The sequence below is a fragment of the Prionailurus viverrinus genome, chromosome B2 (genome assembly GCF_022837055.1).
Source record: "Prionailurus viverrinus isolate Anna chromosome B2, UM_Priviv_1.0, whole genome shotgun sequence".
NCBI lineage: Eukaryota > Metazoa > Chordata > Mammalia > Carnivora > Felidae > Prionailurus > Prionailurus viverrinus.
This window is the reverse complement of record NC_062565.1, coordinates 65,451,869-65,469,856: the sequence shown is the minus strand read 5'-3', so window position 1 is coordinate 65,469,856 and position 17,988 is coordinate 65,451,869. Positions and strand designations below refer to the sequence as shown.

Here is a 17,988-nt window from a genome sequence, read left to right as displayed (position 1 = left end):
TGATAAAATATTCTTAAAGTCTTTATAAACTACTAGTTTGTGGTCCTTTCCAACATTTGTAAGATGACTTAATTTTTTCTGGGTGACAGGGTTTAGTTTTCTTTCCATTTGAAATCCTGAAGATATTTCGACTATTTACAGATATTGAAAAAAAAATTACATCACTCTTAAGTAAGACTGCAATTACTCTGCTATCACCACACATAGTGGAAACAAATAAACAAAAGGAACCTCCTGTATATGCTTGCATGACTAGCTGTTCTGTTTCTGAGCTACCAAACATACTTATCTATTTAATATATATTACCAATGTGTTGACTGAATTTCTACTTAAACTAGAAGAAACATATCCTAAATATCCAATAACCTTCTGTGACCAGTCAGAAAAAGATACTTAAAGGTAAGGACTATATATAACAGACACCATAAAATAGGAGAACTGGGTTAACTACAACCGAGAAAGGTAACAAAGCATTTCTGACATAGCAGCATGAAGTAGATTCAAAGCACTGATGCTATTTTTAAAAACCTACCTTGTAGACTGGCTCTAGCCCTTGGCAGTATTTGGTTTAAAAACACAATATTCATACGATTTATAAGAACCCATTATTCTACTTTCAATCAGATGTTTTTAATGTACCTCCAAACCTAAAATTATTATTAACAAATTTATGTAGTAAAAAAATAAGACAACTGAGATTAAACCGCCAACCGATATAACAAAGAAAAGTCTGTCACAGATTTTAATAAATTTTAAAGCACCTGAAAATTTTTATTTATTCATGAATGTTTAAACAAAAACAATTATTTAAGTGTGTTTCTAGAAAACCAAAACACTGAAACAAATGCCCATTTAAAACAGAACTCTTCCGCTGGATCTGGCTTAGTTTGTCTAAACTATAGCATTTGCATGCCACTCTCATTTCAGGAAACACTCTGAGGTGTGTTATTAGAGGTGGATATGCAAAATATGTGGTTCTGGCTCCTGAAAGGAAGCATATCACAACCCACATTTCTTGGTCATCCTTCACTTGGTGGCCTAGAAGCCTGTTGAAGCCACTTGTCTGTGAGGAGGAGTTAGCTAGTACCTGTCATTCTCCGGAGATGCATGCTGGATTTGAATCCTGGGGCTAGGAGGTCGTCTCCTATCTAGGGAGGGGGACCATTTACCCCTGTTTGCCCAATGAACAAGACAGGAAAAAAACAGGACATTTAGTAACTTCTAACATAAAAGAATATATGGAACAACAGGACTGGAAAAGCACCGCAAAAAGGCAAAGGGTAGCTTCTTTGCTCCACAATTTACTCTTGATTTTGATAAGCCTTGGAAAGATAAATTATAATGTTGTAAGGAAATAAATCTTGTTACCCTATAAGTGAACAGAGAAACAATTTACTTGGGAAGATGTTTGAAATCTATTATGTGTAATTGTTTTCTTTTAAACCGTGCTTGTGTGTGTATACATATCTGCACACATACATATATATTAACTTTAAGTGAAAAAGATGCACCCTTAAGAATTTGGCTTATGTTTGAATAAAATAGGTTTAATAAGCTACCAATACTTAGTTGATACCAGGTGTTGAAATTACTGGATAAAGTGGCAAAGATGAGGTGTGTGAATTTAATACAAAGGAGAAACACAGTTTAGGTGAAAGAAAGAAAAATGCTCTTCAGTGTGGAAACAATGACATTAAGAAATAATTCATAGGAATGCTAACCAGTGAAATCTTAACAAATTTTCTTGGGGGAAACCGTAGCACTAATTACTGAAATTTAAAAATTGTGAGCAAAAAACACTGAGGGATAAAAGTGGGAAATATTACTTGTAAAAAATTTCTGCAAATCTTTATTTGCAAAAGTATCTCCCAATAGATTAAACAATGGTTTTTTTATTTCTGTATTTACAATAATATTTTTTGTGAATAACAGTTAAATGAAAGTCTGAATCTTGGTTTATTCTTTGTTAAACTATTTTGATATTCTGTCTGTGTATAACCACAAATTACAAACACCTAGTTGAAAACTGAAAAGAGACAATAAGGGACAGAGCAGGCCAGATTTGGAAATTTTTACATATTAGATATGAGCATTTTAAACAGGATAATTTCTGTTAATATTGGCTTCCTTTTATTCAACAAGGGATAACTGAATGATCTTTAAGGACTCATCTAGATAATAAGATTTTATAATTATTCAAAATAAACTGGTCCTGTTGTTTGTTTGTTTTTCTTTTTTATCTGTATTTTTTGCCTTTTCACTTGGCTTATTGGATTTAGTTGATAATCTAGACAAAAACAGCAAAGGGCTGTCAACATGTGACCAGGATATCTGAGACCAGCAGATACTCAATTCTGAAAGCCCTTTGGAAGCCTGCTTCATCAATCAGCTTTAGATAAACTTGTCATGATTCAAGCAGGGCTTTGAGGAAGGTGTGAGGCAAATAAAGATATTCAATAGCAGAATTTAGGCAGAAGAGAAAATTGTGTGACATGTACTCTTAAATGTGTTACATGTTTGCGAAATTAAAAATACTTTGTATTAATCTGAAATTATTTAATAATTTTAGATTATTGAGATAGTTGGTCAACCCAGTCCAAAAGCTTTAAAATATATTTCACTTTACTGGCTTCTGTTCTGAAGAACAATAACGAAAAAATATTTCTAAGATAATTGAAATCACGACCACCCTGTCTTCTACATGAAGCTGGATTCAGTCATGTTAAAACTTGAGGTGCTGAAAGTTTTACAGGATTTGGAAACACAAAAACATGGCTAATGTGTTTTTCTGTAAAGTGATAAGTAATGTTAACTTGACAGGATCATGAGTAACCTTGCTTCTTGAGGCAAAATTCCAGTCCTTGTGTTTATTTAAACAAAAAAGTAAAGAAAAATGCTGTAATTATGAAACATGCAGTGAAAAGCTATGAAGGAGAAAGGTGTACATTTGGAAACAAGCAATTGTGAATGCAAGCTATGAAAAGGTAATTCTTGACAAAATATTTAGCATAATACATGGATTATCTGTACATTCAAAGTCCTTCTGAATATGCTGATATATGGTACCAATATAATAAAATCCATTTGCTTTCCCACCATATATTTAATATGGGAGCAAGACCAACTTATGCTCAATTTTTGTCTAAAGACTAGATATTAGGTAAGTTTTAACAGAACCCATATTTGTGAGTTTCAGATATACTAGGATATTTTACATGCTTTTAAATTGTGTGCAACTTCTTTCTCTCCTATTACAAAGAATAAAAGGTCAAAATTTGAATCTTTATCCCCTTGTTATTTTGCCAAAACACAGGGTTCAACTTCCATTTTCATCTTGGAAGGTAGCATAGTGCAGCTGTTAATCATGAAGCTCCTTTTCTTGATTTCTCTTTCCAAACTAGCTTGCCTGTAAGTTATACTGGTTAGTTACAGTATTTGCACTTTAACAGCAGGTATCCTAAATTCATTAATTCAAGAATGTCTATTTGTTGGAGCTCAACCCTTTCACTGTGATCACAGTAGAAGAAAGGTCACTCTGATGGTTAAGGGATGGAATTAACAGGCTGTGAGCTCCTTGCATAAGGAATTGTAGTTGTTTCTTGGTTGAGTTTTGACAGTTATATAAACTATGCATTGCACTGAATAAGTAGCTTACATTTGCAAATATCCAAGTAGATAGTAAGTTAATACAGGTAAGAAATAGTGAGACCCTTAAGTAACAGATTACCAGTGGTGAGGGGACCTGCTGATAAGATATAAAGGAATTAGAATTGACAGGTCTTGATATGCAAATAAATGGTTCTTTCATCATGTCTTTTTTCCCCAGCAATAATACACTATAAAAATAATATGCATGTGTTTAAATGTGCAACTAATATTTATGCTTTCGTAGGTACACATCCTTCAATGGTGCATCTCTCTTGGCAGAACATGGAAAAGCAGCTTAATTATCTGAAAGAGAAATTATATGGAAATGTAAACCATTCACTCCATAAATAGCAAAAGAAGTATCTGTGAGTTGGGGTGCCTGGGTGGCCCAGTCGGTTAGGTGTCTGACTTAGGCTCAGGTTATGATCTCGCAGTTCATGAGTTCAAGCTCTGCACTGCGCTCTGTGCTGACAGCTCAGAGCCTGGAGTCTGCTTTGGATTCTGTGTCTCCCTCTCTCTCTGCCCCTCCCCCACTCACTCTCTGTCTCTCTCTCTCTCAACAATAAACATTAAAAAAATTTTTTTAATCTGTGAATTACTGTAATATTAGAACCTAAATCTGAACAAATGAGACAACTGATTATATACTATTTTTATATTCTAATCCCACTATTTATTTTAGTCCTTTAAAATGTGTGTGATGGGGTACACCTGGTGGGCTCAGTCGGAAGAGCATGTGACTCTTCCTCTCAAGATTGTGTGTTTGAGCCCCACATTGGGTGTAGAGATTACTTAAAAAGAAAATCTTTAAAACAATGGCTGATGGCTACTAAGGAGGGCATTTCTGATGAACACTGGGTGTTATATGTAAACGATGAATCACTTAATTCTACTCCTGAAATTAATGTTACATTATATGTTACCTAACTGGAGTTTATAAATAAAAACTGGAAACAAAAATACATAAAAAGAAAAAAAAAGAAAAAAAACCCTCATTTTTCCCAATATTGTTTTAAAGTAAAATTAATATAGATACTTATACTGTTTTTTTTTTTAAATTTTAATTCAATTCCAGTTAATTTATTTTAATTCAAATTACAGTTGTTAAGTTTTAGGTAGGCACCTCCTTTCCCTTATTACTCATGTTTTCCATGTAGAGGGAAATTTATTCAAGCAAGCTCCTAGTCTCTTTCTACCCTTCGCCTCAGGCTACCCCAAGAAAGGAGGACTGGCTTATAAGATCAGTGACTATGTTAAAGGACCAGGCACAGGTAACTTAGTCCTTTCTGGATGACTCCTTCCAGATCAAGCCACCTACAAATGGTAAATGCTACAGGACATAAACCTACAAAGCAGCTGTTAAGATGTGAGGCCTGGGCCTGAACCTGTCTTGTGGTTCTGTGAATCTGGCTGATTTAACAAGCTTATAGACCTAAAGTCACAGCTTCTAAACTTGTTCACTGTATTTACGGTGATAATTAGATGTCCCTTCTTCTAGTTCTTGGGTCTAGCTCACAATTAGACCCAAATTTGGGAGCAGAAAATAGGGTGTATTTTTTAAGTTCCCCAAATCTCCAAATCGAGCATTTACTAAGTAAAAAATAATAATGCTATCACAAGAGATGGCAAGGACAAATAAGATATGATTCCTGTCCTCCAGGTATACAATATAGCAAAAGAAATAAATACCCTATTAAGTAAAATATAACGTGTTTTAATAGAAATATGTAGTATCATGTGGGCCCAGAAAGTAAATAATTCTGACAAAAGAGAAGGGGGGGTAGTATAAATGGGTTTTATAAAAGCTATGGTTATTAGACCTAAATTTTTGAAGAATGAGTAAAAATTTTAAGCAGACAACAAAGGAAAAATGGCATTTTAATTTTAATGGATAGAAAACTTGAGACAAGAAGGAATAAATACTACTAATAAAGCTCATGAAAAAATCAATTGGGCAAGAGTGACAAGGGAAGGGCTAGAATATAATTCAATATAATCAAGGTAAGGGATCTGTTTGGGAGATTCTGAAAAGAGAACTGATAGGATTTACTGATTCACTGAATGTGAAGGAGCAGGAAAAATGTTTCCAGCTAATGTGCTTTATTATATGTCAAAGCCATCCTAATAAGAGGAAAATTTAGGGAGAGAAAGTATTTTGCTATAAAAGGATGTAAGGGGAGCAGTGTCTGAGTGACTTAGTTGGTTAAGCATCCGACTCTTGGTTTGAGTTCAGGTTATGATCTCACGGCTCATGGGTTTGAGCCCTGAATTGGGCTCTGTGCTGAAAGTACAGAGCCTGCTTGCAATTCTCCCTCCCTCCCTCCCTCTCTCTCTCTCTCTCTCTCTCTCTCTCTCTGCCCCTCTCCCACTTGTGCTCTGTTTCTCTCAAAATAAATAAGTAAATAAACTTAAATTAAAAAAAAAGAAAGGATGTAAGAGGAGATAATGAATTTAAATTAGACATTTTGATGTACACAAATGGCAACTTTTAAAATTTAGACCTAGCACTCAAGGGAAAGTTCTGGCCTGGTCAATTACAGTAGAGTGTTGTCTTCATAGGTATTAATTAGAATGGAAGTTTTTGATAGAAATATAATTTCAGGGACAGAATGAGTGGGGAAAAACAAAAATGAAGATGGAGCCAGGAGAACACCTATCCGTGTGGGGTGAGATAGGAAGAGAAGCCTGCAAGAAGAGGCTGGGTCATAACCAAGGCCTAAGAAAGAAAATCTGTAGAAGGTACTAAATACAAGAGAGGTTCAAGTGACTAGGTGGTTAATGCAAAATGTTGCAAGACACTGTTGGACAATCAGGGAGCCAGTGTAGTTCATAGAGGAATTTCAGCATAGTGGTAGAGCCATGGTAAGGGGTAGAAGTCAGACTGCAGGATTTACTAGGAGGCTAAAAAATGGAGGCAGTAAGTATATACTACCATTTAATGAGCCTTCAGTAAGGCTGTGATTTCTGTGAACAGTCAAGGAAGAAGATAAAATATCCCAGGAAAGCAAATGTTCTCCAGTAGCTCTAACAATAAATGCTTCTGAACATTTCAGTAATAATTTGTTTTAAAATCTTGGAAAGAAAAGGTTAATGGCAGGCCTATAACTTACTCGTTCCCAAACAGGGAACAAGGGGAATGAATGACCTCAACAGACCCTGAATAAAGATGAAGGAAAAGTGAAACAACCTTAACTAAACTTCCTTGTAAATATTCAATGGTATTTGCTAATGAAAAGATAAAGGAGAGTCCTCTATTAGACATCTTTAGTAGGAAATAATTAGTCTTTCTAGACCTTTTATTGCAAATAAACCCAAATTTTCTTAAGCATGACTAGAATGAGCAATGGGGTAATCCATAATTATTTTTGTTATTAGTGTAATCAACAGAATATATAATGAAGACACTCAAAAACTGAAATGGCTTCCTTTGCAAACAGGGCTTCTACATGCATTATTCAGCCTGGGCCAAACCATCCTAATGAAGGAGACAAAATGGACTCCTTCAAGAAAAGAATAGGTCACTAGTGCCTGGTGCTCCTTTATCTTTGAATCATTAGTGAACTATGGTGTTGGACACTGAGTCTGCTTTGACAGTTTCATTCTTTGCACTGACACAATACTTCATTTGTTTTAAAAGTGAGTGAAAATTCTTCAGAAAAGGGCACTGAGTTGGTATAACAACATACAAACATTCATCAAAATGGTTTAGAATCAGCAAGTTGTTTAGTTCACAAGGCTGTGGGCTGTGGAAATACGTTACTATCTTAAGTATATGAAATTATGTTTAAAATTTTTCTTTAACATTTTATCTACTATGTATAATAAATTAGGCATTAACATAAGAAGCTCTCTGCTCAATCAGAGAAATTAATAACCTGGAAAACCCTCTAAACCTCTCCATTCCTACTCTCTGCACATCCTGTCTAGGGACTTTAGCTACAGTGGAGAACAAAGTCACCACTGTTGATACTATGATGTTCTGCCTCAAAGCCACTTATAGGCATGTGCACAAAAGGGCATCTGAAGTCCCTATCCTCCAAACCAGTAAGAATCTACAGCTTCTGTAATTTTCTTGATGAAACCTATCTCATTTATTTTCTTCTTGGCAATAAAGTTGACCACAATAAATTAAAGATCAATGAGAATACCAATTCCTGCCTCTCTGTCTCATTTTTTAATGGAAAATTTCTTTGTATTCAATATATAGTGAATATAGATTTCAATCATACTTTTCTTCTATCAAAAGTAAGTACATTCACTTAGACCTTAGACTATTGTGACCGGTACAATAACTTGGCCAGAATATTTGTCTACACGCTGATCTATTTTAAGGGTATTATCTGAGAGGTTAAATATACCAACAAATGGATTTGTGAACCCTATGGCTTTAGTGTAACAAGGGAACATATGCTAGATAGGCTTCAGCATAAGGATAAACCTGTGGTATCCAATACAGTAGCCACAACCCACCAGTGTCTACTAAGCACTATGAAAACAGACATGCAAAATATCTATACTTTTTAATAGACTATATGTCATAATGATATGTCAGATATCATTGTCAGATATATACTGGGTTAAAGTATTAAATTTAACTTCATCTTTTTAATATGGTAACCAGAAAATTAAAAATTATAAATGTGGCTTGTGTTATACTTCTATTAGCTAGCACTTATATAAAGATATTAAAAATGTTACGGTGTTGGGGCGCCTGGGTGGCGCAGTCGGTTAAGCGTCCGACTTCAGCCAGGTCACGATCTCGCGGTCCGGGAGTTCGAGCCCCGCGTCAGGCTCTGGGCTGATGGCTCAGAGCCTGGAGCCTGTTTCCGATTCTGTGTCTCCCTCTCTCTCTGCCCCTCCCCCGTTCATGCTCTGTCTCTCTCTGTCCCAAAAATAAATAAAAACATTGAGAAAAAAAATTAAAAAAAAAAATGTTACGGTGTTATTGTAGTCAGAATATTCTACTGACTTGAACAATTCTGTCTTGTTTTAATACCAAACAGGACATATAAGGAAATAAAAAATAAGTAAAAAATATAAAAAGATTTTTCTGGCTACTCTTGTATTTACTTTTTTCTTGGGGAGAGGAATAATATATAACAAAAGAGGAAAAATAGAACAATTTCAGCTGTGATTTTAGAAGACCCAATAGCCATTTCAACTAAAATTTCTACTACAAATGTAAAAAAAATACAACATATGTAAGTTACATTCTACTGTTTTCTATTACAAAATAGAAAAATACAAAAGAATTAAAAACAAAAAAGTAAACTTCTCAGTAGAATGTTATGACAACAGTAAAAAAAGGGTGTGTATATCTGTACCGATTATTCAAGTCCAGAAATAAACAGCTCATAAACAAATAAACAGATTTAGTCTAGAAAGATTGCTAAAGAAAAGCTTTAAGCAGCCTCTAAACAAGAGAAGTGGGTTACACATTAGCATCACTAAACATTTTTTCTTCAGGGTTTGTAAAGAGGGAGTAAACAAATCTCCAGTGACTGACTTCTAATTGAAAAGAAAAAACAATTACATCCAAGACTATCAATGATAACCAAGTTTACTGATAGAAAGTTCCACTACGATGGAAAAATTAGCTGCTCAAAATTAGGAGACATTGTAATACAAAAACATTGAATACATTTGAATTAAAATCAGAATTATTTATTAATCAATTAAAAGTGTTAAGCAAAACTGTGCGTGTATGTATAATGTGCATTTATTTTGTAATGCATCATAAGATCTAAGATAGACATAACATTTTTTTGTTGTCAAAATGTAACTTACTGCAAAATGTGATCTATATCAAAGAGTAGGTTGACTAAACAGCGAATATAAATTCACATGGCAAGTTTTCTACCTAAATGAAATTCTTACTTTAAGTTTGGGAAAGACTGCTGAAACCTACAAATACTATTTATCATCGGAACTAATAGGAAAGTGATCCTCCCCTTCAGATAACTCACTGAACCTTATCACATTATCAGCATACTGAAGGCTCCCTGAGTAGTGTGTAAATAAAACCACTGAACAGGAACAGAAGGGAAAAAGCAGCAGCCAGAAGCAGTTACAAATTACATCACACCATTTGCAACAACATTCATGGAAATATGTGTATGTGTGCCCTCGGGCTGACCCACATACACATATCTCTAGGTAGACGTGTATCATAAGGGGAGGGGAGAATGGAGACAGTTAGCAAAGTGAACATGAATGAATAAACCTGTGAGACTCACATGAAACAAAACAAAGTGATTAAAAAAAACCACTAGTACAAATGACAGGGAATTAAGAAAGTCTTTATTTTATACCTTTCTCGTTCTGGTGAATGCAAACTAGTATCTGGTCTCAAGCAGTTGGTACTAGCACTCCTAGCCCTGTCAAGGGAGGGCTGCAGTTCACTAGTGCCAGTGCATTGCATCCAGTGGTAGAAGAGAAAGACAAAGAAAACAAAGAAAGGAAGACCATGTTAGAGAGTAAAGCATAAAATAATGTCCCCTTTACATAAAATGTAGAATCACTGTGATTCAGTTCATAAGGGTGTGAGAGAGCTGACAGGATGGCAGTGCAAAATTTTGTTTAGAAAATGAAACTAAACAAAGATTATGCTTGAATTGGGTTGCATAATTTTTTTAAAAGGGTCTCAGACTGAAAAAAAAATGAGACTAAAATCACACCTTCTTATGAAAAAACTGGGATACAAAAAGCACTAAAACAAAATGCCTAAAACTTCATTACCAAGAACAGATGCCACACCAAAACAAAATGAAGGACATCAGAGAAGAAAAAAATTACAACTCAACTATTTTGGGTCACAACACTAGACAAGGGAAGTGGAAGGCATGACTTCCAAATGTTCTTACCTAACCAATATTTCATCAGTAAATCTCAATACTCTTGTGTTAAAGCATTCATGATGAAGGGGAAACTCCTGTCTAGTCACTGACTTGGTTTTGGTATGTGCAGGCAGAATTGAGCTTCACAAATCAAAATTATCCAAAAATAAAATAATATAAAATTAATTGTCATAATTAAAATCAACAAACAAAATAACATAAATGACAAGACAACTAGAATTCTGATATTTGAGTAATTAGATTTCATTTAGAGAGATAATCTAGAATAAATTTTATAATTAATTAAAGTTATTTTTAGATACCATTAATTTAATGTTTCTCTGCATATAATTACTCTCAAGAAGAAATGGTAGTGCTTTATTAGAATTTAAATTTGTTATTTTTAGTAGGCAAGGGATTCAGGATTAGTTTACAACTGGGACTCACTGTCATGACTCTTACCTGTAAATATTCCAGTGAGAACTGTTCTCTAATAAAGGCATCTTAGGCGGTAATGTTTTATAGTGCCTAACAAAATATCTGGAACGTGGCCACACAAACACGCAGAAAACAGAAAAATATACAGGAAGCAAATTTTACTAAGACACAAAAAAAATAGGAGGCCTATAAAGCTAAAATCAAAGACGCATCTTTTTTTTTCCCCCAGAATAACCACAATAATTATTTGAAGGTAGAAGAATCATTAAAATATGGAATCATAGACATTGTTTTCATAATTAAGATAAAGACTCAAAATTATAATTGCCTTAATTTGAAAAATATCTGCTAACAAACTTCTATGAGTTAATCAATATTTAAATGTACTCTTTAATCCTTGATTTAATTTTATGCCTGCTTCTATGGAAGTAAACGACTCATACCTAAACGTACTAACCAAATAATTTATGTAATTTGGGAATTAAAATATGACTGAGAGAGTTAACATTCTAGTAATTAGCAAAGCGCTGACCAGCATGGCAGGGAGAAAGCTGATCACTGCAGTAAGAGAAGGCACCACCAACACATCAAGTGGCTGCAATGGAGGAAATCCTTCCCATTTATTGGCTTCTGAATTCAAATCCAACCACAGGTAAAATTTATCACTGGAAATTAAATGGGATGGGCAATAGATGCAAATGGGAATATGGATTTTGATTTCGCAGAAAATGGCAGAAAAAAGCCCAACTTTATCTGAGTTCTTTTAAGATCTATGAGAGATTCTGGATGGTTTGTACTACACCAAGCACAAACTAGGTCCAGTTAATTAATTAATTTTTTGATGATTTAATAATGTTTCTACAAGTTTAATTGCTGTTAGGAAAGTCCCTTGTCTATTTTGGCCTACATTAAAATACTATAAATAGGGAAGGGAATAAACATTTGCTAAGGACATACTAAACATTTAAACACCCCACTGGTTTACTCATATTTATACTAATGGCCAAATGAAAGGAAATCTCTTAAAGCTTCAGTTTAAAAATATATTCGAGTACCATATTTGAATACTAACTGAGGACATATTTTACTCAAACTAAGGATTTTGCCTGCTTCACAGACAATAGTCTTATTTTCAACTCTTAGTCTTAGCAAAATATCTATAATACCAGTTGCTATATTACTTTTTAAAGCAATTGGTTCAAAAGTGATTATTCAGGAACACTCTAACAAGGATTAGCAAAGAATGTGAAACAGAATGGAAAATAGCATAATATTTATTTATAGTATGAAGTTCTAAATTCCCACCTTGGCTTTATCACTTAATGACGGACAGCTATTGAATTTTCTGTACAACATTACTTTCTTGGGTTGTGTTTTTATGAAAAAATGGTTTAATGGTTAAATAAGTAAATAAATACTTATTATTATAAATACTAAATTATAATAATTATAAGTTATAAACATAATAACTGGATATTATGTATTAATTATAAAAATAAATAGGCAGAAAATGAACTAAACAACATGAGACAGATTTCTTTAGTATATGACTTTAACATAATACTGTGCATATTAAATCAGTAGGGAGGGACTGTAATTTGCAATGTTTCCAAAATCTGTTTGACTCACAAACTCTTTTATTGGCACAGCACCAACTCCTCAGAATCTAATTTTGGAAAAACTAGATTTTCCAAGTTTGGTGGAAAATGTCAATAGACCTGATTTTGAATCCTTGCTCTGTTACTTATAAAATTAAACTTTCTCAGGATCTTTCCTCATCTGTAAAATTAGGATAATAACATTCATATAATATAATTACTGCCAGGGAATTGAGATAAAGTATATTAATGACAATACTATGCTTGGTGGCCAATGAACTTTATTTTCATTGTTTGCTAGAAAGTAGCAAATTCTTAAATTTTATTCTTCAAATTCCAAAGTAAATATGATATTATGTATTTTGAAGATTGTACAAAATAATGAAATTACCAGTATATCATACTTTTCATATCCTCGTATTTCACCTTTAGAAGTAGGTAACATGGGAAAGAAAAAAAATATATTTAGCTGTTCTGTTTAGACTATTGGTCTCAATTTATTTAGTTTTGTTTTTGTTTTATTGTTTTTACAGTTATAGTCAAATCAACAGAGCTATGAGAAAAAAAGAACATTGTTCCTATAACAAACTATTTGTCAGAAAGAACAAGTAATAGTAAGCCTGGGCGGTTGAGCATTATAAAGAATTTGAGATAATATTTACAACATTTCTCATCTTATATTTTTTCCCTAGTTCACAATCATAACTACTATTTCCTCATTTTTTCCCCCCATGGTGCTACAAGCAAACATGAAAGTAGTTATGAGTAGGCTAATTTTATATATATATATAAAGTTGAAATAATTCTTATTAGCACGATCATGTTTGCAATACTGAGCAGAACCATATGTTCCATCTAGACAAAATAAATCCTACATTTGACCAAGTATTGCATGCAGGTGCTCCAGGTCTAGCTCTTCCTTCGCCTTGCTACTGTCTTTCTGTTGGCCAAATATATGAAAGAGTCTGTCTGTGTGTTGGTTTGTTTCACTGACTTTCTATTTCCTTACTTTCTATTAACTCCAAATTGACAATAAATATTTACAGACTGCATTCTATGAATAATCTGTAAGAGATTTTATGCATTAATTTATTTATTCTGGATGTGAAATCTAAGATGTAATGAGATGACAATAAAGTATCAGGTTCTTAGCTCCAGTTTACAGGAGAATATTCCATCCCCTTTTCTTCTCATCTTTAAAGAAGCATCATATTGTTTGTTACATGCTTTTAGGAGGAAGTCTGTATTGTAACCCTTCTGGACTGGTGGTGGGGGGGATGGAGGGAGGGAAGGTTTAGAAGTCAAAGGTCAAAGATTCTCATTCTTCATCAAGAAGGAAGCTGATGTTCAGTCGGCAAAAAGTGACTGCTGAAGATTTTATTAAAAGCAAACAATATCTGGGGCACCTGGGTGGCTCAGTCGGTTAAGCATCCAACTTCGGCCCAGGTCATGATCTCACGGTTTGGTTAGTGAGTTCGGGCCCATGTCAGGGTCTGTGCTGACAGCTCAGAGCCTGCAGCCTACTTCAGATTCTGTGTCTTCCCCTCTCTCTCTGCCCCTCCCCTATTTACGCTTGCACACGTGCTCTCTCTCTCTCTCCCCCTCTCTTTCTCCAAAATAAAGAAACATTTAAAGAAAAATAAATAAAAGCAAACAGAATATCAACCATACTAGATTCCAAAAGGAAATTTTAAAAAGGCTAAAACAAACTTATAATCACGAAAACAGTAACACTGCCATGCACAGATAAGACCTCTTGTGACTAGACAGGTGTGTGTGTGTTGTTGGGGAGGTTGGGGTGGGGGGGCTGCTCCCTGGTGAGCATTTAGAATTGTAATTGCAAAATTGGCTCCTCAGTTTTAGGAATGTGTAAAACAGTTCCAAAGAGGTTCATGAATCAGTCTCTGGATTCTGAATATACAAACAGGAAAGCAGTCTGCCTGGATTAGGATTGAAATATATTTGGAACCTTTCCACAACCTCCAATAAAACAAAACAAATTTTGAATTAATTTAACATATTTGTCATCATACCATTAAGGGAGAGAAGAAAGAATAGTAGAATGGAAAGAGAGTCATCACACACAGTTACCATTACCAAATCCCTGTATTTACCTGGTAGTATGGAGGCATTCTGCACTTCGTCCTCGTTTTGCTCTGGGCAGCATAAGAAGCTCACTGCACAGACAGGATGGGTGGTGAATGGAACAGATAAATCATGAGGCATTAAATGACATGGGTTATGCCAATGGTATGCCGATGAAAACATGAAAAGGGAAGAAACCAGATTGTCTGCACTAGCATATTTGCTTGAGAGGTTAAACAAAAAGAAACATGACAGTATTTTAAAAAATTTAAACAATAAAGTACAAACATTATGGTCAAAGTCCTAGCTGTTGCTGATTTGCTATTATATTTCCAAGTGACTTTACAAAATACTAAAACAAAACTAAACTAAACCCTCCCCAAATAAGACGCAGAAATCTATTTCCAATTCCAGATACTTGGATATTTTAAAGACCTTTGAAAGGCCTATACACCTGGCCTTTCTCATGCTAATTGGAACCCTAAGCATGATAGTCCTCTTGGTTTCTACAGCCACTAAAAACACAATATCACATATTAGTTTTTTTTAACCAATCATGAATATACTCAATTAGAATTGCTTTATTTTAAGATTGTACTTTTTCTACACTCAAATTAATCTCACTTTATTAAATGCCTTGGTCAAGAAGTCCTTTTTTCCATCCTCACCTAACATCATAGTGGCCCCAAAGAATGTTGACAAAGTGACCCTCACTCAACTCAACTCAGGCTGAGCAGTGTGGAATCCTATTCCTCAGAGTAGTTCTTGTCTCAGTACCCAATATGACTACACTCTTGAAGGTCATGGCATCACTTCCCATGGTAGGATGACAATAAATGGTTAAGAAGCTCTACTGAGTTCTATGTCCTTGACTACACAGGAAAAAGTCAATCATTAAGCACCACTGTATCATTTCCCTACTCCTTCCTGAAAGTTTCTCTACTTTAAAAAGCCAGAAGAGGATATTCAACAAGGTGGGTATCCTAAAACCTTAATTCAGATCCTGAGCTTGTGGTCTAGCATATTATACAGTTATGTGGTTAGTTTGAGAAGAAAGTCTATGGGCATGTAGAACAACAGAGTCGTAATGTAGATTTTTAGTAACTGTGTCCAGGAAGTACTTGTTCACATGAAAAAATCCATCTCAATTATTTTGTTTTTTATAGAAATACATTTGTGAAAATTAAGTATATAAAAATATTATTACTGAAGTCCTCACAGAAACTCTGCAACATTAACTTTCAGATGACCTGTATCCAAAATTGTTTAATAACATAAAAAACATATTTTTATGATTACATAAATAACATCCAAAAGACTGCATTCCACAAAATATAAAACATTGAAAATTGCTTAGGTAGGCTTCCTTCTAGAAGTTAGAACAACAAGCTACACATTTTAACCTGGCTAAACATAAACTTTGATCTGTAAAAAAATGCACACATTATGACAATATAATGTTAGCCAAATACTTCTTAAAGTTGCATTTCTATTGGGATACCCTGAACAGTTGTTCCTTGAGAGTTAAATTTTGAGTGATTAAATACTTTTACTTTCTAATGTACTATGCCAAGATATTTACCATAAGTTAAAACAGAACAAACAAAAAGTTATAATGTTGAGATCATAATTTGAACAAATACCTGTCTTGTTCTGATAAATACTGACTATCCACATCTCTGGATCTGTGATCAACTGGACTTCGGGAGGCATCATGGTGTCTAGTTGGAGAACGTGACCTTCTTGTTGGATGAATTTCATCTAAACTCCTAAAATGATTACAAAAATTCATATGCATCAAAGTGTATCATCTTCCCAAATCAGGCCGACAGACTAATGGGGAAGATTTGACAGTAACTGGCAGATAACTGGCATGGCTTAAAAAGTTTTGGCATCATAACCAAATACATATTTTATCAATGAGCTAACGGTATTTATTCTCTGAGTGCTCTGCCTGAGCTACATTTCTTCAACCCTCTTTTCACCTCTGTCAAAAAAGGACCACAATTTTCACCACATTTTCAATTTAATATTTAATTAAAATTTAAGAAGTATGTTTCAATAGAAGATAAAATACGGCACTACATGATTTATGCTTTATATACTTTTCTAAGCATTTAAATTGCTTCAAAGAGACAATTCTAAATTTCTTAAAAATACATTCTCCCTAGGGGCGCCTGGGTGGCTTGGTCGGTTAAGTGTCCGACTTCGGCTCAGGTCATGATCTCACGGTCCGTGAGTTTGAGCCCCACGTCGGGCTCTGTGCTGACAGCTCAGAGCCTGGAGTCTGTTTCAGATTCTGTGTCTCCCTTTCTCTCTGCCCCTCCCCTGTTCATGCTCTGTCTCTCTCTGTCTCAAAAATAAATAAATATTTTTAAAAAAATAAAAAAAAAATAAAATTAAATTAAAAAAAATACACTTCCTCTTTGCCATTTCTCTCCACAGGTTATTCACTATGATACAATTTTTCCTAACAGGAGAGAAAACTAGCAAACAGCACAAGATAGTTATTCAAAAACTGTGCTTGGGACATAAACTTCTTTGACTCCCTGGAAAAAAAATTTCTTGAGATTCAAGAACAGAATGTAAGATAGGTTGGGTAATGAATAAAAAGACATTTTGCCCACAAATGATTCTGAAGAAAAGAACCTGACTGACCAAGCCGTTATTTCATTTCAGTAACAGTCTTGTGGCAGCTTACATTATATTAAAATTAAAAAGTACTCTCAGAGACACTAAGCCCATCTTAAAGCCTACCTCTGTAATGGCACATTTGGTAAACGTGAACGCGGCCTTCCCTGATCATCGCCGCGGTGAGGAGATACTGAACGTGAGCGGTGATGAGTTGTTCTTTGCTGTTCTGGCACAGTTAATGTTGTAGATTTACTTTCTCTAGCACTAGACCTATAACCTACTGGCAAGAGTACACACAAAAAAAATCTGTCAGTATTCTTCTATAACATAAACTTTAATGTGGAAATATCAGATTACATCTAAAGCAGCCACTGACCTACGAAAATAAATGCCATGCAATCAATATTATTAACCTTTCTCTTCAAAACTATTAAGTATACGTACATAGAATGTAACATATACATGCATAAAAACAGGCTACTGATTTGTTCAAAGGTACCATGGAGATACTGAATATGAATATGACAGTTGATGCCTCAGACATTATAATGAGTTGGGATACTATTTTAATTCAAAAAATGAATGAGTTAGTGATTTTTCAGCAACCCAGATCAAGAACTTGACAGGGAACTATAGTTAACAGATAAGTCAATGCTTGGAAATTTGGTGTCTCTTTAAAAGTTATTTGAACTTTTCTTCCACAGGACAAACTATCTTGGCTGGATTTCAAATGGCTTTGCAAATAAGA

The 17,988-nt window shown here is 34.3% G+C and overlaps 1 protein-coding gene across 2 annotated transcripts in view; it reads right to left on the bottom strand.

Moving 5' to 3' along the window:
• The window catches only part of LOC125166161 (regulating synaptic membrane exocytosis protein 1), a 286,570-nt gene that overhangs the window by 134,571 nt on the left and 134,011 nt on the right, over positions 1-17,988 (bottom strand). Inside the window, exons 13-17 of one of the 2 annotated variants that reach the window (XM_047859903.1) lie at positions 17,364-17,520; positions 16,250-16,375; positions 14,636-14,698; positions 10,948-11,025; positions 9,961-10,050 (exon numbers count right to left, since the gene is read on the bottom strand). In XM_047859903.1, coding sequence (XP_047715859.1) covers positions 9,961-10,050; positions 10,948-11,025; positions 14,636-14,698; positions 16,250-16,375; positions 17,364-17,520 — 514 coding nt within the window. The remainder of the gene's footprint in view (positions 1-9,960; positions 10,051-10,947; positions 11,026-14,635; positions 14,699-16,249; positions 16,376-17,363; positions 17,521-17,988) is intronic. The other variant, XM_047859907.1, reaches the window with a different exon arrangement.